The sequence below is a fragment of the Papio anubis genome, chromosome 6, assembly GCF_008728515.1.
Source record: "Papio anubis isolate 15944 chromosome 6, Panubis1.0, whole genome shotgun sequence".
Taxonomy (NCBI): Eukaryota; Metazoa; Chordata; class Mammalia; order Primates; family Cercopithecidae; genus Papio; species Papio anubis.
The window spans coordinates 159556056-159582824 of NC_044981.1; the positions used below are offsets into that span (position 1 = coordinate 159556056).

The 26769-nt window shown below is 39.2% G+C and overlaps 1 protein-coding gene across 2 annotated transcripts in view; it reads left to right on the forward strand.

Annotated features, from left to right (window-relative positions):
• Positions 1-26769, forward strand: part of PACRG (parkin coregulated) — a 575145-nt gene that overhangs the window by 315568 nt on the left and 232808 nt on the right. For both annotated transcript variants that reach the window (XM_003898380.3, XM_017957442.3), the window contains exon 3: positions 8642-8813. In XM_003898380.3, coding sequence (XP_003898429.1) covers positions 8642-8813 — 172 coding nt within the window. The remainder of the gene's footprint in view (positions 1-8641; positions 8814-26769) is intronic.

Genomic DNA, 26769 nt, shown 5'->3' on the forward strand with positions numbered 1-26769 from the left:
AATTCCTGAAAGGTAAATAATCACTGCAATGCTAATAAGAGAAAAATAGTATTTTATTTACAGAATACATAAAGTTGTAGAATACATACATTTATAGAAACTTACATACTCCTTCACGCTACAGAGTCAGTGTTAAACAGCCGACCCTCGGTTCAGCTGCCCTCCCTCTAGCCTAGGCACAGCCACTCAACATCTGGTCATTGTTCCTTAGCAGGGCAGCCCTCTCAAGGAAGTTAACATAGGGCAGATTCAAAAGGTCAGAATTAAAATTCAATGCATGCCTACTGAACACCCACCTATTGTGTGCCCAGCACTCTTCTAGGCAATGACAAGCTCCCTAAAAAAAAAGAACTTAAGAAACTGTAATGAATAAATGATGAGGCTACAAAAAATCAAACAGGGTGATAGACAATAGTAGGACGGCCTCACAGAACTGAAATTGAGATGAAACGAGTTGCCAGTGAGAGGTCTGGAGAGGAGAATGGTGTGCAGTGGACTGAATCGTGCCCCACCGCTCCCCTCCAATTCATTATGTTGAAGGGCAAATCCCAATGTGACCGTATTTGGGGATGGGGCCTGTATGGAGGTAATAAAGGTTAAGTGAGATCATAACGGTGGGGCCTTAACCCAGTAGGACTATTGTCTTTATAAGAAGAGAAAGACAGACCAGCGAGCTCTCTGCACGCACACAGAGGAAAGGCCCTGTGAGGACATTTTGAGAAGGTGACTGTCTACAAGCTAGGAAGAGATCCCTCCCTCCACAGAACCGGACTATGTTGACACCCTGATCTCCAACTTCCAGCCTCCAGAACTGTGAGAAAATAAATGTCTGTCTTTCAAGCCACCTTGTCCATGGTATTTCGTTATGGCAGCCTGGGCTAAGACAGGTGCATTCGAAGAGCCTCTAAGGAGGAACTGCTGCGGGACTTTTCCTCAGTTGGGCTGAAGACAGGGTTTTTTGTCCCATGGCCACGAAAATTCATGCTCATAGACAATTTGAATTTGAATGAGTAAGACAGGGTTTTGCTGGGTGAAAAGGGAAGAAAAGGGGGAAACAGGGACTCTCGCTAAGCCAGAGTCCCTGATAGGGCGCTTCCCACCGACCATTCGCATCCCAGTTTCCACACAGAAAGAGGAGGGGCCAGGCTCCTCCCCGCTGCAAATGGTGTGAACTTGTGTGGCTCCTCCCAGTGGGCTGGCCAGATGGAGAGGGTGGAGCCTCTCCGAGGACTGCCTCCCACCTGGCTGTCTCAGAAGCAGTATGGTCAGGCCAGGCCAGGGATTGGAGGGAGGGAATTAGGGTGACCTCCCAGTGTTGGGGGTACAGCTTGACCAGGTCAATTGTGTTGTGCTGAGAACAGAAAGGGGATTCGAGGATTAGACACAAAGAAAGTCACCGGTGACCTTCATAAAAGCAACTTCAGTGAAATGGTGGGGGAGTGGGTTAAAGAGGGAACGGGAATGAGAAAGCAAGAACAGTGGTGCTAAAGAATTCTCTTTAAAAACTTTACTATGAAGAATAATGTGGAAATGGAGCGGGGACTGGGGACAGTGTGGAAATGGAGCAGGGACTGGGGACGGCGTGGAAATGGAGAGGGGACTGGGGACGGTGTGGAAATGGAGAAGGGACTGGCGATGGTGTGGAAATGGAGAGGGGACTGGAGACAGTGTGGACATGGAGTGGGGACTGGGGACGGTGTGAACATGGAGAGAGGACTGGGGACACTGTGGAAATGGAGAGGGGACTGGGGACGGTGTGGAAATGGAGTAGGGACTGGGGACGGTGTGAACATGGAGAGGGGACTGGGGACACTGTGGAAATGGAGAGGTGACTGGGGACAGTGTGGAAATGGAGAGGTGACTGGGGACAGTGTGGAAATGGAGAGGTGACTGGGGACAGTGTGGAAATGGAGAGGGGACTGGGGACAGTGTGGAAATGAAGAGAGGACTGGGGACAGTGTGGAAATGGAGAGGGGACTAGGGGCGGTGTGGAAATGGAGAGGGGACTGGAGACAGTGTGGAAATGGAGTGGGGACTGGGGACAGTGTGGAAATGGAGAGGGGACTGGGGACAGTGTGGAAATGGAGCAGTGACTTTTCAGAAAAAGTACTTAAAGAGAAGTCAGATATATTATTAAGACACACACATGCACACATATCCAGGCATGCACATACACATGCACACACATGCACATACACACGCACACATATACATACATGCACACACATGCATTCACATATATACACACGTGCACACATACATGCAAACAAGTGCCTGATGATAACTGTAATATATGAGGGATTACCAAAGCCTAGGCCAAATTCATCAACTGAAAACAAAATTATCGTAACAAAAAGGAACCCTGGAAGATATGTAAAAGGAATTTACAAACAAAAAATCATCCTGTAGCAAGTAGTACTGTATCTACCGTGTTAAAAAAGTATGTGTCTCAAAATATAATGGCAAATTGTTATTCTATTATTTTGTTGTTGTTTGTTTTTTATTGTTTTATTTTTTCTTTGGCATTTTTATCATTGTAAAATACACATAAAACTTACCATTTTCACCATTTGTAAGTGTCCACTTCAGTGGCATTAAGTACACTCATAATGTGTGACCACGACCACCATCTAGTTCCAGAATGTTTTAATCACCCCACATGGAAACCCCATGCCCAATAAGCAGCCATTTCCCAGTATCCTTTCCCCCAGCTCTTAAGCAGCCACTTTCTGTCTGTTGGATTTGTCTATTCTGAACATTTCATAGAAATGGGATCGTACAGTATGTGGTCTTTTGTGACTGGCCTCCTTCGCTTAGGAAAATGTTTTCAAGATTCATTCATGTTGTGTCATGTATCAGATGCTCCACATCCTACCCATTAGGAAAATGAAAATCTAAACCACAGGAAATACCATTTCACACACATTAGCATGGCCATCATCAAAACTACAGAAAATAACAAGTGTTGGCGAGAATGTGGAGTCATTGGAGCCCTCATACATGGCTGGTGGGAATATAAAATGGTACAGCTATTCTGGAAAGCAGTTTGGCAGTTTCTTCTAAAACTAAACGTGCAACTCCCATACAACACAGCATTTGAACTCCTAGGTATATATTCAAAGGAATTGAAACCAAGTGTTCAAACAAAAACTTGTCCAGTAATATTCATAGCAGCATTATTCACAATAACCAAATGGCAGAAGCAACCCAAATGTCCATCAATGAGTTAATAGAGAAACAAAATATGTTAAGTGCATTGAATAGAACATTATTCAGCCACTGTTTCATTGTGGGCAGGTCTGTGCCAACCTACACCTAAGTTGGAGGAAGCTGAGAGGCTAAAGAAAGAGACATACAAATCTAGTTGCTTAGAAAGAAACTTTTAATAGGGACTTATAAACAGAAGCCATGTCTGTGTCCCTGGCAGTGATGAGATGAGATGGTGGATCCTGCACCATTACCGCCCCCTGCCCACCCGCTCCCCGGGACACAGGACTTATGTGCTCTTGGGGAGGGGTACATACACTTCAGAAAGAATGGCCAGAAATTTGCCCTCATGGTGGGATTTATGGTAAGTAGGTGCTCTTACACAAGGCGGAATAAACTGGAAATCTCAGAGGCATTCCCGGAACTGAGGTTAATCAGAAGCCAACACGGCAGATGAGCACCCAGGATAGAGTTCCTTTGGCTTCTACTCTCCACCCCTCTAATGCGGCTCTTACAATCTCTCATGCCGTCCTCTTCCATGATCATCCCTGAGCCTTAGAGAGAGTGCTTGATATTGTCAAGCTTTAGCAGCAGTGCTTTGGCAATGGAAAATAGATCAGGCCTAGTGCAATTCCTAATGAGGGAGGTTCACAGGCTGTTGAAGCACCTCTAGTCTTCAGAATACCATGACTTCGGTTTTCTCAAGAGTAAAACAGCACGAGATACATAACATTAATAATTTGCACTCAAGGATTACAGTCAAAAGAGAATTTGTATCCTGGAACAACAACAAAAAAGTACCTATTCCATTAAAGAGCCAACTAAAAGTATCATGAAGAAAATTAAAACCCGGTTCCTCCTTAGACTTGCAGACAGAAAATAATTTGGGATTTAGCCCAAATTATAGGTAAATTATAAAAACTCAAAAACAATGGTGAGGGCTAGTATCCAAATTTTTTGGTCTCTAGTTTCCCCATTTCTGCCAAGGATAAATCATAATAGGACCAATTTATTTTCAAAATAAATTTTGGTCTCATTATACTTGGCCTGGTTATTTGCATAAAATACGGCAAGAATAGTGATCAACCTGATCTGATCTGCTTTTTTTTTTTTTTTTTTTTCTGTTTTCAGACAGAGTCTCACTCTGTCACCTAGGCAGTGGCACAATCTTGGCTTACTGCAGCCTTGACCTCCTGAGCTCAAACAATCCTTCCATCTCAGCCCCCCAAGTAACTGGGACCACAGGTGTGTGCCACCACTCTGGTTAATTTTTTATTTTTTGTAGAGACAGAGTCTCAATATGTTATTCAGACTGGTAGGCTCTTTTTAAGTTGACTTTGCTGGAACTTTTATGAGAAATTGTGGATTCTGCTTTTTAAAAGCCTCAAGGCTAGGAGGCAAGCCAAGGATTCACCATCAGACTGTGCTTATAATACCTATACAAATTCCTCTCTTCTTGAGGTCCCAAAATAACTTAAGGTTCCCAGGCCTGTTAGTAAATGACATTCTTTACTTACCACAGGTCAGGAACCTTGTAAGAGAATCATTTAGACAAGGTACTCAACCAGTCTTTCCTAGAAAGACTATATAAAGTCAACCTCCATTCTTCAGTCTGGTCAATTCTGAAAATATGCCATTCCGGTCAATGCCTTGGTAAAATAACCAGTGTCTCCAATTATGCCGTTAGAGAAGAAAACAGATTCCTACTGAACTTATGCAAATAACTCTATTGCTATCAGATAAAAATACTCATAAATGGTTTCTAAATTTAGGGTAACTCAGGTAGAGAGAAGGGTAAATTTTGCTCACAAAATTGTACTTTACCCAACCTCTAAGCTATGAACAGCTCAAAAGAAAAAGAATTTCCTTGACTCTTCATCAATCAGAGTGGCAGCCTTCCAAGCAGGATTATGTACATTCACCTTGGAACTGCCATCCACAAGTCCTGCAGCTCTTAGTCCGTTAGGTGAGAGCTGCCTGTTGGGCACCATAGAATCCAGCAGCTCCTCACGCAGTTCCAGAGTCAGTCGAACAAAAGCCATATCTGTGTCTCTGGTGGCAGTGAGACGAGGTGGTGGATCCCCACCTGTTGTTCTAATTTAAGGCAACATATTTGCAATGACAACAGATATTTCCAAATAATGTGCAAACAGGTCATAAAAAGAACTAATGAAGACTGGCTGTGGTGGCTCACGCCTGTAATCCCATCACTTTGGAAGGCCGAGGTGGGTAGATCACCTAAGGCCAGGTGATCTCTAATAATAATTTTAAAAATCTCTGCTTAAAAAAATACGAAATTAACTGGGTGTGGTGGCGTATCTGTAATCTCAGCTGCTCAGGAGGCTGAGGCAGGAGAATCGCTTGAACCCGGAAGGCGGAGGTTGCAGTGAGCCGAGATTGCACCATTGTACTCCAGCCTGGGCAGCAAGAGCAAAACTCCATCTCAAAAAAAAAAAAAAAGTTAAAAAAAAGAACTAATGAGAAGATAATTTTTCGTAGGAAAGAACCGCTGTGGTCAGTGATATTGGAGGATATGAAGATGTAAAGATAATTTTGTTCTTTCTCAATCTCTCTCACTCACTCAATCTTTCATTTGACTTTTGTCTTTCAATTGCTCCTTCTTTTTTCTCTTTTCTCATAACTTTTGTTTTTCAAAATGTTGAGAAAAGGAATTATGCAGGTACTCAGTATTTGTTGTTTGAAAGCACATTATAAAAAAGAAAAGTGGGAAAAACAAATCTGTAAGTTACTTCAGAGAGACACTTAAAATCTAATGTCAGAGGAAAGAAGAAAGCAAAAGGATAGAAAAGATGTGATGAATTAACCAGTTATAGCAATAATAATATTATATTAGACTCAGACAAACTGCATCAATAATGATAAAGAGGATAAGGACATAAGGGTAGATTGAACAATTCACCAGGAGGTTATAATAATGCTGAACCTCAATATACCAAACAACAAAGCCTGACAGGCAGTGCCATGTCGTAAAGCCAGACTGTTTGGGCTTGAAACCGAACTCCAGCACTGACTAGCTGCAGACCTTAGGCAAGTTATTAAATCTCTGCTTCAGTTTGCTCATATTGAAAATTAGGATATTAATAATGCCTACGTCTTCCAGTTGCTTGAGGATCAAATGAACTAGCACAGTGTTCACAACAGTGTCTGGCATCACAAACATTGGTGTTATTATTGTTGCTGTTGTTGATATTAGTATTGTTGCCCCAAAACATATAAAGAAAAAATAGAATTCCAAGGAAAAAATAGACATGTCAACAGTTTTAGTAGAAGACTTTTAACTTTATTTATCTCTTGCTAAGATAAACATAAGTTTGGAAATGTTTAAGATAGCTGCAATAAAATGTTTGAACAGGATGTCTTAGCTTTAAAGTCATTACAAAAAAGTAAATAGAACATAGTGTACATAACAAAACTACAAAATACAAAGAAAAAAGTAAATAGAAAACAACAACTGGAGAGCAAAAAATAAGATGACCGAAGTTAAATGAGGCCATAAATGTAAATGACTTAATGTATTAAAATACAACCATCTTAGGCCATAATAAAATAAAAAATTTAATTTTGTACTTACAAGAAACACTTGTAAAAGTGTGACAATAAGCTAAAAGAATTAGCAAAACATACCAAAATGTTTTAAAAATATAGTATAGATGACATTTTTATTGTGAAATTAGTATACAAGGTAAAATTATCCATGACAACGTTGGGCCTTTAGGACCTAAGAAAAAAATAATTATTTCAAATTGTACAAAATAATGTTTTAAAACATTTCCAAATGCACATAAATCTCTGAGAAAAATATATATTCCATAAATGTATGCTGAATAAAGTAAATTTTATAAATATAAAAGGAAAATAAAGTAAAACTGATGTCTGTATAAACCTACATTAGGGATTTGTTTTCTATGCTCCAGTTCCAACAGAGGACCTGGACGTCACCTCTTACCTGCTTACTTCCTTGCCCTTCCTGCTTGGGGACCTGTAGGAAATTTGATTCACCCCAACCCACAGTAAACACTCAGGAACATGACGGGTTCGTTACCAGTTAGCCACATCCAGGGGTAGGCAGGCATGTGGCGTGAAACTCTAGAATGCTGAGAGAGAGCTGGAAGGTACAAAAATCTCCCGCTAAGTGGTATTACAATTTTTGGTTACAAAATCGGAATATCTCTTTTTATCCCATAAATATATATTAATATATATATAATGTATGGAATATATAAAGGGAATAAATATATGTATAATTTGTGTCTACATAGGGAATATATATACATGTAATTTATCAATGAAAAAAATTGTTAATCTACTAGTGTAAAAGGGAGTTTCTCAAAGGTCTCGATGGGCTCCTCACTTGATTAGAAGGTGGTAACTAGAAGCTGGGTGCATTCATAAGGATTTAAAAACCAAGGAAATTACCACCTCTTGCTGGGAAGGCCCCATCCCTTGCTCTGTGTACATGTGTTACACCTGCAGTCTGAGTCTGTGGGCTCCTTTCCATGTACACTCTCACCTTCAGCTCTGACGCCTTGCTGGCAGTAGCTCAGGCCACAGGTACCCTAGACAGTGGAGGGCTCGAGCAAGACGGAATCTTCTACAGGTAGATGATTCCCAACTCACAATCTCTTTTCTCAACCCCAGAATTTTAGTTCCCAGTCCCTGGTGCTGCTGGATGCTATTGCCAAGGTCCGGACAGGGGAACATGGAGGGACTCTGAGGGTGATGGATGGAGATGTGGGAAAGAGATTTGTCTCTGCTCCCAGAAGAAGCAGGCGAAGGGAGATTGGGACATTTTGACTTTGAGGTGACAGTGGTCCCAGGTTCAGCCCACTCTTTGTCCTCTCCATTTCTTCCTGATGGCCTGAATGTTCTACTTGTCATCCAGGCTCCAGTGAACAAGCCAGGAATCAGGCTTGACCTCCCACTCTCCTGTTTGCCCCAAAGAAGGCATGCCTCCTAGGAACGTATGAACGTGCACTTCTGTGGCTTTCTTCTTAGAACCTTGGGCACCAATCTTTTTCAGCTGTTTTTATTTCTTTCATTTTATTTTTATGTGGATCTTTTCAGCAAACATTCCAGAGGCTTCTTGAATCCTGTTCAATGTTCAATATCATACTTGAGCCAATTGGTAACAAATTAACAAAAAGGCAGCAAATTGTTAATATGCTCTCAACGTGTATTATATGTGGATGGGAGATTTGACTGTTAAGATCTAAAGTTCCATGACTTTAACCTCATTGCTAATTGATTCAGGACACCATGACATACTTCAGGTCGTTGGGTGGATGGGTTAAGAAAGTCTTCCTGAAGTTCTAAGAGCGTGCCCCTCAGGAGTGGGTGACAGCTACACAGCTCGTTTGCCTTGCTCTGCCCGAATGCTATTTTCACATGGCGTTTCTTCTCTCTCTGCTTTCAGGTAGAAATTGAGAAGCTGGATTACCATCATTATCTGCCTCTGTTTTTTGATGGGCTTTGTGAAATGACATTTCCCTATGAGTTTTTTGCTCGGCAAGGAATCCACGACATGCTGGAACACGGTGGGAACAAGATCCTACCTGTCCTTCCACAGCTCATTATCCCGATAAAAAGTAAGTGAACAGGTGAAAAAGCATCACTCAGTTTATACGATGTTGCTTTTTGACAACTTGCTAATTAAGCAATAAAACACAACAGACTGAGGTGGTCCCCAGGTTTTGCAGGAATTTTCATAAATTGACTTAGGAGGCCAGACAACCCAAATCTCCAAAAATATATCCCATCATCAGTATTTCACTATGGCTTAGCCACATAAAAAACCAAATTCCATGGGGCTTGTGCTAATTTACAATGTCTCATAGTAATGACATAAGCATTAACTTATGCATCCAGAGGTCTTTACCTGCTGCTGCTAACTTCCAAGTCTTTTTTTTTCTAAGCGGCATCTCTAATTTTTAAATTATAAACACAGTTATGTTGAGTACATTTGAGGTAGTCGGATTCATAATTTTAAGGAAGAGAAGCCCAGCTGCATAGGTGAAAAGAAGCATGTTTTTAAATACCTGAAACTTTTAATCTACAATAGGTAAGGTGGTGACTCTGTGGTAACCCTGTGATTGGCTTTGTCTGTCTGTGAAATGAGATTGTCCTTCCTTTCTGCATGCACCTTACTCACATAGTTGCATGGCCCCTTGGACTAGTTGTCTAAAACACCTGAGGTTATCCCAGGAGACAGCCTTCCAGGGCTCCAGAACGCTCTGTGTCCATTCTTACCTTGCTGCCAATAGAGCTACCGTGATGGGCATGCCTGGCATCCACTGGTACAAGCTCAGGAAGAGGATGGCCTCTCCTCAAGTCAAGGTGGCCGGCCTGACCCCTCTAACACTCACCAGCACACCCCCTCCCCAACCCCAGAATTGCCCACCTGTCCCGCATTGCTACTGCTGCTATTGCTACTACTAATTAAAAGCAGACAATAAGTGCCTCCTCTGAACACTCATTCTGCAGGTGAGGGAGACCCTACCTTTTTCTCAGTCAGAGCTGCTCCAGGCACTTTTACCCCCTGGATCCAGGCCCAACTGCCCATGGCTTCGAGAGATGAGGGGCCCCTGCTCCCCCCACCCCAAGTTCCACCTCATCTTCCACTCCAGGATGGACAGCTTCCCAAAATGATTGATAGGACGCTTAGCTAGTCTTCTAGGTTGGGGAACCCCACCTCCACCGGCTCAGGTGAGCTCTTCCCACGTGGTTTCATCAGAACAAGAACAAACTAGCTCAACATAGGGTCATCTCCCAGAATCTGGATTATTTAATCTTATCCATGGTCACCTGCTATTCATTCAAATGTATCATGATCAAAATGCTAGCTTTCCACAGTTCTGCTCTTACTGCTTGCATCAATCAACTCTGAAATTCTCCCTCAGATCTTTGAGGTCTCCGTAGAGATCTGTGACTGACCACACCACATTTCCACCAAGACAGAGTGAAACCAAACCAAAGGACGGTGCTACCTGATGTAAAAGTAACACGGAGAGAAAAGAGACCCTGAAAAGGAACTTATTAAATATCAGCTTGCTTCCCTCATCCACAGCTACAGGAAGGGAGGCTCTTTAAAGGCTGTTAGGGAGGGTGTTGTGTCCTGAGCCACATTAAAACCTTTTCCAAAAGTAGTTTCTTCTCTCAGATGGGTCACATTTTTGAGTACATTAAATTCTACTTGAACTGCTACATTTCTAAAGGATGGCATGTAGTTTTCTCTGATAAACAAGAAAGGCTCAGAATATTCTCCACAGGAACTGTGTGTTCTTTTCCTCTGGCAGAATAGCAGCAATATTCAGACATATATTCTTTTTTTTTTTCTTTATTTAATTAGTGCTTCATATTGGGATCACTGCCTTCTCAGGGTCTCTCCCTCAGAGCCCACTGGAAGACACTGACAGGCAGAAAAGGAATTGCTGAGTAATATTTTGATTATGCTGTCTGCAATTAAAGCAAACCACACTGGAGTTTTGCAGGCCAAGGTGAAGTGATTTTCAACTCTGTTTGATCTGTATTTTGAAGATACATAAATGAGTTAAGAGAGGAGTGAGGTGACTAAATTTACAGTACACACATGCTAGAGGTCATCTGCTGATAAGTGAAAACGTTATCAAGAGCTCAGTAAACACGATTTGTCAGGGAAAATTAACTAGATATGAATTTGATGATTTAGGGTTCTGGAAGCAATGACAATTTATCTTGGTTGATGCCACTGTGTGGCTTTCAGTGCTTCTGCTACTCGATACTGATTCTGAGTCTAACTGCTCCTTCCTTCTCAATCTGTTTATGTCACTAAAAGCCAGACTTTTCTCAGGAAGAAATGTTGATTTCTTATGTAAGGTCATGCACAGTTCCAGCACAGTGTGAAAAATAATATGTGCATAAAGAAAATCTTTCAGGGGGAATTCCAGAAGCAGGCTAGTTGATCTAGAAATGGGTTGATGTACATAATTGACATAACGTATAACATCTCTGTGTATTTTATTTTCACACCATATCCAGTATAATTTTGACTCTATCCAGGGGCAAAAATTAACCTCACCATTACCAGCAAGCGGACTAGAAGGTTTTTTTTTTTTTTTAATTCTAACTAATATCTATAAAAACAAAGCAAAATGTATAAACTCACTGTGAAGCAGTGAGCTAGGATTAGCCGCCCTTGTATTTCTGGAATCTGGGTTGATTTCAACAAATTAGAAGGCTGATAATACTGAAATGAGAAACTAACACATTTAGTGGCTCTGGGCTTTCTAATATGATAACAAACAAGAATTCACCATTTTTTTCTCCTACTGCTGCTTGGTTCAAACCCCCAGTTCTGGAATAACCCACACGGTGGGTCTCGGATACCTGTTTCACTGATGTTGTTTTCTGGTACAACTGCTGCTGCTCCCTTGTCCCTCCCACCTTTCTGATTTCCATCTTGAGTTAGTTGGGGTCAGAAACTCCAAAATCATACTGACATAAAGTGCTCAGGGTTGATGATGGAGCATTGATTGCTGGGAGCAGCAGCAAAACCTCGCAGGGGAGGATGAGAAAACAGCAGCCCTCTTAATTGTCTGGATCGGGGATTGCAGATTCACATTTACCCCATCCAGTAAGGAAAAGATAAATCCTTCTCAATCTGTCAGAGCAATACCAGGAGGCAGTGTCTGAAATCTCCACATACGAAATTCAGAAGGGGATTCTTCCAAAATAGCGGTCAAGAGGGCACAGAGGGGCCAAGAGCAACCGGCAAACTCTGTCTGAGAATCTCTCTCCTCAATAAAAGCGAGAACATTATCAACACTGCAGCCCCAGGGGGCCATGGGAAAAATCTCTACACACAGGGAAGCAAGTATTGTGCACAATCAGAGGAAAAGAATACCTCAACAGCATTTGGCATAAGAACCAGAAGAAACTTGTAGAAACTTGTTCGACATCCTTAGGATTCAGGAAGACGTGGCCTCTGAGAAACAGAAGCAGAAATCCAGAAGAGGAGATTAGACTCAAATAAATAGAAGTCCATTTTGAACAGGACACGGCAAACTGAAAATGCCGTAGTAGAACTAAAATCTCCATAGAAGTATAGAGAATAATCAACTGCACAAGATCAATTATAAATGCAACCTCAAGGAGCTCTTTCAGAAAAGACAAGTGTATAAAAATAAGGCCAGAAAAGATATTAAGTTGGAGGACATAGGACGCAAAAGAGTTAAAAGTTATGTGTTCCCAAGAGGAACTATCAGAGCAACAGCAACAGCAACCATAATGGCAGAGATGATTCAAAGGATGTTCTGGGAGGGAAAATTATCTCTTATTATGCAGGTAGAAAATACTCGCGGCAATCTAAAGAGCATCAATGAAAACAGACTCAGGTGGACGCACAATTTGCCAAAAAGTTTAAATTATAACATAAAGAAAAATCCTTCAAACGTCTGGAAAGGGGAAAAAGCTGTACACCAAGAAATAATACTAACAGGCTAAGATTTTTTGCAAGAGTAAATTCCAGACAACAGAGCACTTTTTAGAGAATTGGGGGAGAAACATCTTGGGCATGATTTTACCCCGGTCATGTGAATAAAAACACTATGGACGCAGTGACTGCAGTACCCTCTGTCCTTCATCCAGAAGGTGACTGGGGACGTGCTCCAGCTCACAGCAAGTAAAGTACAGTGAGAGTCCCCAAGTGAGGACAGTGTAGTGTGAAAAGCAGTCAGCTCTAAACCTAGAGTTATGTCTAAATAGTGGATGGAAAAGAGTTTCAAAGCCACATGAAGTGTTGAATCATAATTTTGCAGTAATGACTCTTTAAAATTCCAGGAAAACTGGAGTCTAAACCCTCAAAGTCAATGCAGAAGATAGAGGTAAATAAACAGAGTCTGTCTATCAAAAGGACAAAAGCTGAGTAGACAGCAAGGAAGGGCTAAGAACCAAAAGCACAAAATAGGATGAAGAATGTAACATCCAATAATAGATTAGCTATGAAAATTATCTTTAAAACTGAAAAAACAAAATCTGTATGTAAACGCTCTAAAACACAAAATAATACTTAAATATGTTCAAAGATATATTGGAATAAATAAAAAAGAGAGCAGTAGTGATTTTAATTTTAGAAAAGTAAAATTCAATGTAAAGAGTTTTCAAGTGTATAAAGAGGATCAATTTATAACGATTAAAATATTCACAATAAAAATTTAATAGTCATGGCCCTCTGTGTACTGCAAACTATGACATCACATTTGAGAAAGAATCAGCTGCTGCTACTCATCGTTTTCACCCCTGGAAGGAAGGTAGACTTCTTGACTGAGAGCTAAAAAGGCCTGTCCTTCCTCCACTGCCTGACCTTTGACTTTAAGATCTAGGGTCTTTACCAACCCCAAGTGAACAGCCTGCCCTCTAAAGCACTGCTTCCAAGCCTTCAGTGTGCATCTGCGGACCTTGTAAAATGCAGGCTCCAGATCAGTAGATGCGAATGGACCTGAGATGCTGCATTTCTAACGAGCCCATGGTCGATGCTGATGCACCGGGCTGAGGCAAGGCCTGCCAGGGTACAGAGGATGCTTGGATGCCCCAGGCCCTACCAAAGAGTCCTGGACATGAGAGCCAGGTGTGGGACATGGGTGGGAGGGGAAGAGATGAACGATAATTTTCTCCCTTGTATGTGGGATCAGGAGATGCTGCATTGTTCATAATGTGCATGATTAGAGAAACAGAACTTTAAGATTTTAGGCCTTAAGTGTAACCATTAATGGATTAAAATAGATGGTATGTCATATGAGGTATAAGTGAAAGAAAAAACACTTTCAGTAAGGCAATCTTTTTTTAAAGACAGCCAAGGTAACTTTTAAAATAATAAAAATACAACAAGAGGGCAAAAGGAAAACCAAATAATCTATTGTTTCCACAAAGGATTGGGAGAAATAATTCACTAGTCACAGGGAAAAAGTCTTGATTTGGAAACTCCTTTGAAAGACTGGTTTTAGCAGGGACTGCCAGTCACTTCATATTGGTTAGAATTTAACTCCCCTCCACAAACATACCTTCTTTCCCCCTAATTTATGATCACATAAATACTGTTCACTGCAAGTCCCACATCTGTTATGATTACTTTTCTTATACAACTTGTTTTTCTCAGCATTGATAATTGCCTCTAATTTTGCATGCTTGATTTTTATATACTTCCTAATTTTCTTCAAGTATTACAAAGTCTATCAAAAGAATATTATTTTCCAAATGTTCAGAACATTAAATAACCCAGATTTATCTGATTTCATCGGAAATTAATTTTATTTCCCTTTCTGGAGACATTCACTCCTCCACCCTCCATCCATCCATCTGCTCCAGTCTGGACCACATGTTATCTTGGCCTGACACTTCCTGTTACTCCTCTTTTAAGTTCAACCTCTTTCCTTAGCTCTTTGTCTTGTTTTCCTCATCATTGTTACAGTGCACATCTTCTAGTAATTTCCTGGAAGCATATGAAAGGTATATTTTTTAGTTCTTGCATATCTGAAAATTCTATCATCAAACTTGATTATGAGTTTGCTTTGTTGAAAACACTTTTCATTCATAACAGGGTGGTCATGTCTCCATCGCCTCCAGAGTCTTGTGTTGCTTTGAAAATCTTGATGCATCTGAATTTTTAGTCATTTGCCTGTGACCTATTGGTCTCCAATCTTGGAACATTTTTGAATCTTTATCTCTGGTGATATGAAATTTTATGTGGATATACTTTGTGTTTTTTTAATCAATTTTCCTAGGAAATTTCAATTTAGAGACCTATGTCTTTCTGCACTAAAAACTTTTTATGTGTTACTTCTTTAACAGTATCTTCTCTCTGACTTCTCTTGGTTTTCTGATGTAATTCCAGCCAGTCATCTATAATGCCTCCCAGTGGATTCTCTTAGTTCTTTGTCTTTCTGTCGTATTTTCCTATTCTGTCTCTTAGTTCTATTTCCTGGGAAATGTCCTTGACTCTATCTTCCAAAATTGTGAATATTTCACTTTAGTTATTTTAACTTTCCTTTCCTCTGATAGTTCCTTTTTTATACTATTTGATTCTTTTATGTTTATTCTCTTATCTCTCTGTGAATATTTATTATAGATTTGTAGGGCTTTTCTTTGTTTGGGGTGGGGGGTATCTAGCAGTCTCTTTTTGGCTTCCTGACTTACTATTTTTTTGACTTATTCAGTAAAAGTAAATTTTCCCTTTGCTAGCATTTCAGACTTTCTTTTTCCTGCTTATAGATCAACAGGTAATATACTGGCTAAGAGCATAGCCTGGAATCAGACTCACTAATTGACCAACAAGGCAGTACCTCTATGAGTCTGCAAGAATCTCAGCATTACTGGGCTTGCAGTGCCCCCAATGCAGATACAGCTTAGACAACAATACCCAAGTCTTTTCAAACATCTGAAAAGCCTTCCAAAGCAGGATAGGTACAAATAAGCCCAGACTGTGAAGACCACAATACCTAACTTTTCAATGCCCACACATCAAGGATCAAGACCATCCAGGAAAACATGACCTCACCAAAAAAAAAAAACAAAAAAACAACAACCCTAGGTTAGATACCAGGTACCAATCCTGCAGAAATAGAGATATGTGATTTTTCAGACAAGGAATTCAAAATAGCTGTGTTGAGGAAATTCAAAGATATTCAAGATGACACGGAGAAGAAATTTAGGATTCTATTAGATAAATTTAACAAAGAGATCAAAATAAAAAGAACCAAGCAGAAATTTTGGAGTTGAAAAATGCAATGACATACTGAAGAATGCATCAGAATCTTTTAATATCAGAATTGATCATGTTGAAGAAAGAATTGGTGAGCTTGAAGACAAGATACTGGAAAATACATAGTCAGAAGAGACAAAAGAAAAGAGAATGTAAAATAATGAAGCACACTTACAGGATCTAGAAAATAGCCCCAAAGGAGAAAATCTAAGAGTTATTGGCCTTAAAAAGAAGGTAGAGAAAGAGATGGGGTAGAAAGTTTATGCAAAGGGATAATAACGGAGAACTCCCCAAATCTAGAGAAAGATATTAATATCCAAGTACAAGAAGGTTATAAAACACCAATCAGATTTAAGCCAAAGAAGACTACCTCAAGACATTTAATAATTAAACTCCCAAAGGTTAAGGATAAAGAAAGGATCCTAAAAGCAGCAAGAGAAAATAAACAAATAACATTCAATGGAGCCCTAATACATCTGGCGGTAGATTATTCAGTAGAAATCTTACAAGCCATAACATACTTACAGTGTTGAAGGAAAAAACTTTTAACCTGGAATATATCTAGCAAAATTATCCTTCAAACATGAGTGAGAAATAAAGACTTTCCCAGAAAAACAGAACCTGAGGGATTTCATCAACACCAGACCTGTACTACAAGAAATGATGGAGGGAATACTTCAACAAAAAAATTAGCCAGGCGTGGTCGTGGGTGCTTGTAGTCCCAACTACTTGGGAGGCTGAGGCAGGAGAATGGCATGAACCCAGGAGGTAGAGCTTGCAATGAGCCGAAATCATGCCACTGCATTCTAGCCTGGGCAACAGAGTGAAGACTCTGTCTCAGAAAAAAAAAAAAAAAAAAAGGACACAGAGTGGCTGGATGGATTAAAAAACAAACAAACAAAAAAACCCCACAAGACCTAATGATCTGTTGCCTACAGAAAACACACTTCACCTATGAAGACACACGTAGTCTGAAAATAAAGAAACAGAAAAAGGTATTCCATGCCAATGGAAACCATAAAAGAGCAGAAGTTGCTATACCTATATCGGACAAAATAGATTTCAAGTTATAAACTGTAAGAAGAGACAAAGAAGGTAACTATATAATGATAAAGGGGTCAATTCAGCAAGAGGATATAACAATTGTAAATATTTAAGCATCCAAGACTGGAGCACCCAGATATGTAAAGCAAATATTATTAGAGCTAAAGAGAGAGACAGACTACAGTACAATATGGACACTTCAACACCCCACTTTCTGCATTGGACAGATCTTCCAGACAGAAAATTAACAAAGAAACATTGACTTAATCTGCACTATAGACCAACTGAATCTAGTAGATATTTACAGAGCATTTCATCCAATGGCTTCAGAGTATACATCCTTTTCCTCAGCATATGAATCATTCTCAAGGATAGACCATATGTTAGGTCACAAAACAACTCTTAAAACATTCAAAACAATTCAAATAATATCAAGCATCTTCTTGAACTACAACGGACTAAAACTAGAAATCAATAACAGGAACTTTGGAAATTATACAAATGCATGGAAATTAAACAATATGCTCCTCAATGACCTATGGATCACTAAAGAAATTAAGAAGGAAATTGAACATTTTCTTGAAACAAATGATAATGGATACACAACATACCAGAACCTATGAGATACAGCAAAAACATGACTAAGAGGGAAATGTATAGCTGTAAGTGGCTACATCAAAGAAGAAAAGCTTCAATTAAATAACCTAACAATGCATCTTAAAGAACTAGAAAAGTAAGGGTAAACCAAACCCAAAATTAATAGGAGAAAAGAAATAATAAAGACCAGATCTAAGTTAGAAAAAAAGAAAGACCCAAATAAATAAAATCAGAGATAAAAAAGGAAACATTACAACTGATACCTCTGAAATTCAAAAGGATCATTAGTGGGTACTATAAGCAACTATATGCCAATAAATTGGAAAACCTAGAAGAAATTGATAAATTCGTAAACACATAAAAACCTACCTAGGTTGAGCCATAAAGAAATCCAAAACCCAAATAGACCAATAACAAGTAACATTGACAAAGCATAATAAAAAGTCTCCTAGCAAAGAAAATCCCAGGACTCAATGGCTTCACTCTTGAATTCTACTAGACATTTAAAGAAGAATACCAATCCTATTCAAACTATTCCCAAAAAGATAGAGGAGAAGAGAATACTTCCAAGCTCATTCTACAAGGACAGTATTATCCTGATACCAAAACTAGACAAAGACACACTAAAAAAAAAAAAAAAAAAAAAAAAAAGAAAGAAAACACAGGCTAATATCACTAACAAATATTGATGGAAAATCCTCAGCAAAATACTAGCTAACTGAATTCAACAACACATTAAAAAGATCATTCCAAATGACCAAGTGAGATTCATCCCAGGGATGCAAGGATGTTACAATATATGCAAAGCAATCAATGTTATACAACATGTCAATATCATCAACATATGAATGAAGGACAAAAAGCATATGATCCTTTCAATTTGTGCTGAAAAATAAAAACAAATGTTTAACATCCCTTCATGATGAAAACCCCTCAAAAAACTGGCTATCAAAGGAATATACCTCAACATAATAAAAGCCATGTATGACAGACTCACAGCTAGTATCACACTGAATGGAGAAAAACTGAAAGCCTTTCGTCCTAAGATCAGAAACAAGACAGAGTACGCACTTTCACCACTGTTATTTAATGTAGTACTGGAAGTCTTAACTAGGGCAATCAGACAAGAGAAAGAGATAAAGGGGATCCAAATGGGAAAAGAAGAAGTCAAATTATCCTTGTTTGCAGATGATATCATCTTATATTTTGAAAAACCTAGACTCCACCAAAAAACTACTAGACCTAATAAACAAATTCAGCAAAGTAGCAGGATACGAAATCAACAAACAAACATTAGCATTTCTATATGCCAACAGTGAACAAACTGAAAACTTTTACAAAGAAGTCCCATTTACAATAGCCACAGATAAAACTAAGTACCTAAGAATTAACTTAACCAAAGAAATGAAAGATCTCTACAATAAAAACTAAAAACATTGATGCAAGAAATTGAAGAGGACACCAAAAAATGGAAAGATATTTTATGTTCATGAATTGGAAAAATCGATGTTGTTAAAATGTCCATACTAGCCAAAGCAATCTACAGATTCAATGCAATCTCTATAAAAATGCCGATGACATTCTTCACAGAAATAGAAAAAAATTTTTAAATTTTATATGGAACCACAAAAGACGCAGAACTGCCAAAGCTATCCTAAGCAAAAAGAATAAAACTGGAGGAATCACATTATCTGACTTCAAATTGTGCTACAGTAACCACACAGCATGCTGTATGGCATAAAAAACAGAAGCACAGACCAGTGGAATAGAATAGAGAAGAGAGAAGCCAGAAATAAGTCCATACATCTACAGTGAACTTATTTTTTACAAAGGTGCCAAGAACATACACTAGGAAAAGAAAATCTCTTCAATAAATTATACTGGGAAACCTGAATATCCATATGCACAAGAGTGAAACTAGACCCCCATTTCTCACTATATACAAAAAATCAAATCAAAATAGATTAAAAACTTAAATCTAAGACCTCAAACTATGAAACTACTACAAGAAAACATTGGGGAAAATCTCCAGAACATTGGTCTGGGCAAAAACTTCTTGAACAATACCCTACAAGCACAGGCAACCAAAGCAAAAATGGACAAATGGGATCGCATCAAGTGATAAACCTTTTACACAGCAAAGGAAACAATCAACAAAGTGAAGAGACATCCCACAGAATGGGAGAAAATAATTGCACACTATCCATCCAACAAGGGATTAACAGCTAGAATATATAAGGAGCTCAAACAACTGTATACGAAAAAAATCTAATAATCCAATTTTAAAATAAGCAAAAGATCTGACTAGACATTTCTCAAAAGAAGACATACAAATGGCGAATAGGCATATGGAAAGGTGCTCGACATAATTGATCATTAGATAAATGCAAATCAAAACTACAATGAGATATCTTATCACAGTTGAAATGGCTTTTATCCAAAACAGGGGCAATAACAAATGTTGGTGAGGTAAAGGCAACCCTCATATGCTGTTGGTGAGAATGTACATTAGTACACCCACTATGGAAGACAATTTGAGGTTCCTCAAAAAAACTAGAAGAGAGCTACCATGCAATCCAGCAAGCCTGCTCCTAGGTATATACTGAAAAGAAAGGAAATCAGTATATCAAATAAATATCTGCACTCCCATGTTTATTGCAGCACTATTCACAATAACGAGGACTTGGAAGCAACCTATGTATCCATCAACAGATGAATGGGTAAGAAAAATATGGTGCATATACACAATGGAGGGCTACTTAGTCATAAAAAAGAATGAGATCCTATCATTTGCAACAACATAGATGGAACTGGAGGTCATTATGTAAAGTGAAATAAGCCAGGTGCAAAAAGACAAACTTCACATGTTCCTACTTATTTTGGGGTGCTTAAAATTAAAACAATTTAACTCATGGAGATAGAGAGTAAAAGGATGGTTACCAGATGCGAGGGGAGTAAGTGGAGATGGTTAGAAGGTACAAAGAATGGTTAGAAATAGTACAGCCTAGTATTTGCTAGCAAAACAGGGTGACTATAGTTGAAAACGATTTAATCATTCATTTCTAAATAACTAAAAGAGCATAATTGGATTATTAGTAACGCAAAGAATAAATGCTGGAAGTGATGAATACCTCATTTACCCTGATGTGATTATTACACATTGCAGGTCTGTAACAAAATACATATTATAACCCATAAATATATGCACCTACTATGTACCTACAAAAAATAAAAGCAAAAATAAATTAAAATACATACAGAAAACAACCATACAATTAAAGGAACCAAAAACCAAATGTTGATTGGTTCCTTGAAATTACTAATAACATTGATAAATATTTGGCAAACTTAGAATAAAAAAATGAATTAGCCAGATGTGGTGATGCTGCCTGTAGTCCCAGCTACTACAGTGGGAGGCTGAAGTGGGAGGATCGCATGAGCCCAGGAGTTCAATGTTACAGTGAGCTATGATTGGGCACTGCACTTCAACCTGGGTCACAGAGTGAGACCCTGTCTCAAAAAGTATATATATAAATAAATTTAAAATGAGAGAAGACAGAAATAACCAATATCAGAAATAAAAAAAGGAAATGTCACACAAATCCTACAGACATTGAAAACATCATGATAGGATATTAAGAACAACTCATCCCTAAAACTTTGAATTTTTCATGAAATGATCAAGGTGGAAAATATAACTTACCAAAACTGACACCGAAAAATAGAAAATAAGTTAAAATACAAACACTAATATAACAAATGAAGAAATTAAGTCAGTAATTAAAATCCCCCACACAACAATAACTCAAGGCTCTCATAGCTTCTTCACTGGTTAGTTGTACCAAATGGCTACAGAAAAAAATAATTATCATTTTGTACAAATTTTTCCAGACAATAAAACTGGAGAATACACACTACTTCAACTCATTTCATAAAGCTAGCATAACCTTGATACCAATATTCATGGATATTATAAGAAAGGAAACTTCCAGGACAATCTCACTCACGAACATCAATGAAAATTTGTTAAACAATATAACTAACAAATAGAATCCATCAATACATAAAAAATGATAATACCTCATGACAAAGTTGGTTTTATTTCAGGAGTATAAGACTGGCTTAACACTAGAAAAATCAATCAGGCGAACTTACAACATTAATGAATTAAAAAATGATTAATAAATGGTGAAAAAACATTTGATAACATTTAACATTCATTCATGTTTTTAAAACAAACTGAGAATAGAAAGGAATTCCCTTAATCTGATACAGGGAATTTTATCAATCAGAATAAACTAGGTTACACTTCAATAACAACCAATCCCAAAAATCTTAGGGACTTAAAACAATAAATTACTTAAAACATTAAAAATATAGATTTCTAACCTGTGCAACCTGTCTGTTGCAGGTTAGCAGCAAAGTTCTGTTCATTGTCATTGCTTAGGGACCCAGCCTGAGAGTTGTTACTGGTTCAGTACCACAGGAAACAAGAGCTCAGAAGGTCCACCCTGGAAGGGGCACATATCACTTCTACTCACTATTCATTGGCCAGACATAGTCTAGAGCCCACCCAACCTTAACAGGGCCACAATGTGCAATCCTGTAAGGGCATTATGAATACATTTTAGAGCCCCTGGATTCTGTTATGTTCCTCTGAAGAGTGTTGATTCTAATTCTGGCAGACAATTAATTGGACACAGACTCCAAACCTTGTCTCCCCTGTGGTGGACAACAGCTAAAGTTCTTTCATTTTCAGTTTTTTCATCTTCCAGCTTTTGCTCACCATCTGGGACGACTGGGAATCTCCCCCATGTGTGTAATTCTTAGAGGTCAGCTAAGGCAGGGCTTACCTGCTTACACCCTCTGCGAGGCCCTCCCTTCCAAGATCCCCTCTTCCAATTTTCTACCTGCTCTTCCAGCCCAGAACTCTCTCTCCAAGTCAGTTTACCTGCTTTCTGCTGCCCCAGGCCACACACCTTAGCTCTTAGGGAAAAAGCTTTCAACTCACAAACCTTATCAGGTGCACTTCCAAATTTCAAGGGCAGACTCCCCTCCATAGTTGGCCTACTTGAAATTCTTTGGCATGACTTTCAAGGATTCCCACTATCTGGCTGAAAATTATGTTTTTGACTTTATTTCTTACTATTTCCCTTCATACACCCTGTGTTCTAGCCAAACTGACTGTGTGGTAGAACTTGCCTTGCACTTTTCTAATTCTGTGTCTTTGCTCACTTTTCAGAATGCCCATTCTCACATCCCCAGATGCCTAAACATTAAGTGACCTTCGAAGCCCAGCTCCAATATGAATTGTTCTGTAAAGCCGCTTCTGATTCTCCTCTCTACTCCCTACCCTCAACTCCCATCCTATCTCCAGTCTGCCTTCCCTCCCCAACATAACTTTATAGCTCCTCTCTTATGTCACTTAGAACATAATGTTAGAAAGTAATATATCCCCACAGCATCTAATGTCCTGGCTAGTACACAAGAGATGCATCAAAATATTTGCAAGATTAATATAATAAGGTACATAACTGCTGTCTATACTGAAATCTGTATAGGTGCCGTAATCAAAAGCATGAAGTGGCCATTTGGGCCTGCCACTGTACTATATATTCTATAAAAACTGTCACGTAAGACTCTCTCATATGAAACAACAAATGAAGGGTATAATGATATAGTGCTTTCCATTTATCAGAAGAATTATTTAAGTGGTGAGAGTACGTTTCTGTTGATTCATCTACATTCCCTCATGTGATTCTATTATGAGCAGCAACATACTTTTGTGAAATGGCCTACTGGGAGGAGAGGTGACCCTCGTTGCAAAGAATTATGGAAATATCTCTGATTTACAAATCGACGGACCATAACACGGTGGCTTCATTAGGGGAGCTCTAACAAGGTGAGGTCATCTGGCAGTAAAGGGCAGGCGTGCACAGACACAGTGGAAGAAACCTGAGCGAGAACATTTTACCAAGCAAAATACTCTGTTAAGGAACACCCAGTGGGGAAAACACCACCAAGTAAGAATGAAATATGAGAATCCGTATCACAATACAAAAATTACTCTGAGACTTCTATTTACTAAGAAAGGAGCAAGTACACTTGCAATGCATGACCCTTTACTCATGATCTGAAAATTTTACTTATTTTGACATTTTCCAAGTAACTTATTCTGAATGTGATCATAATTATTTTAAAAGTAATGTTTTTTAGTTTTGGAAAAACAAGTCTAATCTGTTTAAAAAATATTGAAAAGAGGTGTCTGACTTAGGATTTTTTTGGCTACCAGATACAGAAAGAAAGTGGTTTCAAATTGTCTTAGACAGTAAAGTTCGCCTGGTCACTCGCCAGAGGAAGGAATCACCATCAGGCCTCGCCCTGTATGAACAGGGGAATGAGGAAGGGTGATCCAGCACCCACGATGGAGGCGGCAGAGATGGAGGGAATGGACAGCTTAGCTGTCCCTGCCAGCAAGGCACAGTACGTTAAAAGAGAGAACCGGCTAAATGCATTTACTGTCCCTTTTCCACTCTCAAATAAATAAATGAACAAACCAATTCTATCACTCTTCTAGCGTAATGTGATGTTGAGGGGCAAAAGCTCTGAAGTCAGACTACCTAATCAAAATTCCGACTCTCCTGCATAACTGCTATCATACAAGTTAACTACCTGGAGACTCAGAGGCCTAACTTATAACATTGGGGCAATACAGCCGGGTGCAGTGGCTCATGCCTGTAATCCCAGCACTTTGGGAGGCCGAGGCGGGTGGATCGCCTGAGGTCAGAAGTTCGAAACCAGCCTGATCAACATGGTGAAACCCTGTCTCTACTAAAAATATACAAAAATTAGCCAGGCATAGTGGCGGGTGCCTGTAATCCCAGCTACTCGGGAGACTGAGGCAGGACAATCGCTTGAACCTGGGAGGCAGAGGTTGCAGTGAGCTGAGATCGAGCCACTGTGCTCCAGTCTGGGCAACAAGAGCGAAACTTTGTCTCAAAACAAAAAGTCGGGGGCAGATAATGACATCCAATTTATTGGGCTATTTCAGTGATTAAATGAGCTAATACATAAGGTTATAAATGTTATCATTGTCATCGTTATCATTATCATCATCATTCTCTGCCTAAATTATGGCAACACTTTTTAGTCACCCGGGCTAGAGCCTCAGACTGAGAATCTTCACTTCTTCCATGTGGGGGCTGAGCTGTAGTCAGAAATAGCACTACTGCAGGGCCCCCTTGCTCTTCAGAAGGTGCCATGGAACCCCACTCCATCACTATTATTAGTGGCTTATTCCTTAAGCCACCAAAGCACAGGACACAGCAGGTGTCTCAACTGCCTGCTCAAAGTCCATGCTAGATTCTATGTTTGCTGTACATGTTTGAACATTTCTCGCCAGCACACGCCAAGTCTGCTGTACACCAGTATCCCATGCCTATGGGTATGCTGGGAGGGTGAGGAGCCTAAGCATGCTGAGTGCAGACCGGATCCCAGCTTGCTACTAACCAGCTGTGTGGGCTCAGGCCACCTAACTCTTTTAACTGTCCCAGGGCATTAGAAAACTGATTGCCTAGGGACATCGTAAGGAGTAATGAGATTATACAAATAGAACATTTAGCATGGTGCCAAATCAAGGTGGCAATAAGAATACATTATTTTTATATCCTTGGTTTTCCTTCATGGTCATATTTCTGCAGACTTCTAAATTAGGGTCATCAAAAAAATTGATATATTTGAATTCTATAACATTTATCCAAGTTACAGTAAAAACTTTAGATGGAAACTGGACTCAGCCAAATATAGATACATGAGGTATCCCACTCAGGGCTATACAGGCTGGTAGCAAATCATTAGTGCATATTACTTGGATACAATTGTTCACAGAGTTTAAAACAAAAAAAAAGAAAGAAAGAAAGAAAAAGCCTAATTTTTCAACCATTCCTGTATCTTCCCTACAAGGAAAACCATAGAGGCCTTGCCAGATGCTTTGCTGATACAGTTTATTTATGATCTCCTTTATGAGGAAGCGTATTACAATACGTGAGGTTAGCTTGGCTGGCCTTATTCCAGAGAGCTCACTCTGACTCCTGGTAACAACTACTGTTTTCCTAGGAGCTCCCGAATCACCTGCTTAAATAATCAGTCCTAGAATCACACCAGTTATTGAGGTCAGGTTTAGCAGTGTGTAGTTTTCAAACTCCTTCTTGGAAATTGGTCTGTTTGCCCATCTTGTATTTTGTGCACATCTCTTGTCTTCTTTTGTGAAGAGCCTGTGCACATTGTATCTTCCTTTATACTCCACTACTTCTACTGTCTGAACCCTGTGGAAATGTAGACACCTTTTCTCAACCAGAAGAGACGTAGCAGTCATTCTTAGAAGTAGTGGTACATAATGCAGCATTGTCTTGGTTTTTACTCTGAAAATGGTGCTAACTCCTTCCTTTGGTCACCCTTTCAGTTTTCACCCCAATCTTTGCAGATGAACTGAGATAGCAATTTAGGTACAGAGGAGCAAGGTGCTCCAAAGACACGAACCTACCCCTCCTCTGACAGTGCCACGGTGCTGATGGGTTTACTCTCAGTTGCTGTGAGACGTGCTCATACGTGTGTAAGCAAGTGCAGGCCCAACCTGGGCAACAAGGCTAAAAAGGAGTATGTTGGATGACATGATGCTTCAGGTTTCATTCTCTGTGTCTGGAATATGGGGAGTGTCAAATAGATCATGCTAGGCATTTTGGTAACTGAATACTTTCATTTACTCAAACAAATAGCATTAATCATGTATCTACATTTAAAACAAAGTATGTCACAGACAGAATGGCCAAACACTCTCACCAAATACTAAATTATATTCCATAGTCATGAAAGAATATATTTTGGTCTATTGAAAAATTGAAAAAGAGTCAGCTACTTGTAATGGCAAAACTTTGATGGAAAATCTGAGTTTTGCATAAAGATACTTAAATGGCATGCTATGGTATTTATATATTTTACATATTCCATATGTGTTGAGAGAAAAATCAATATTTTTTGTATGACATTTACTTCAAGTAGGCGAAACTTGAAAACAATGAATTAAAGAAAAAAAATGTAATCCTTATTATAGGCTTACTGCATGTCCATAATAGCTGATCTAAATCGATCATACTTTAATTGCCTAGGAATAT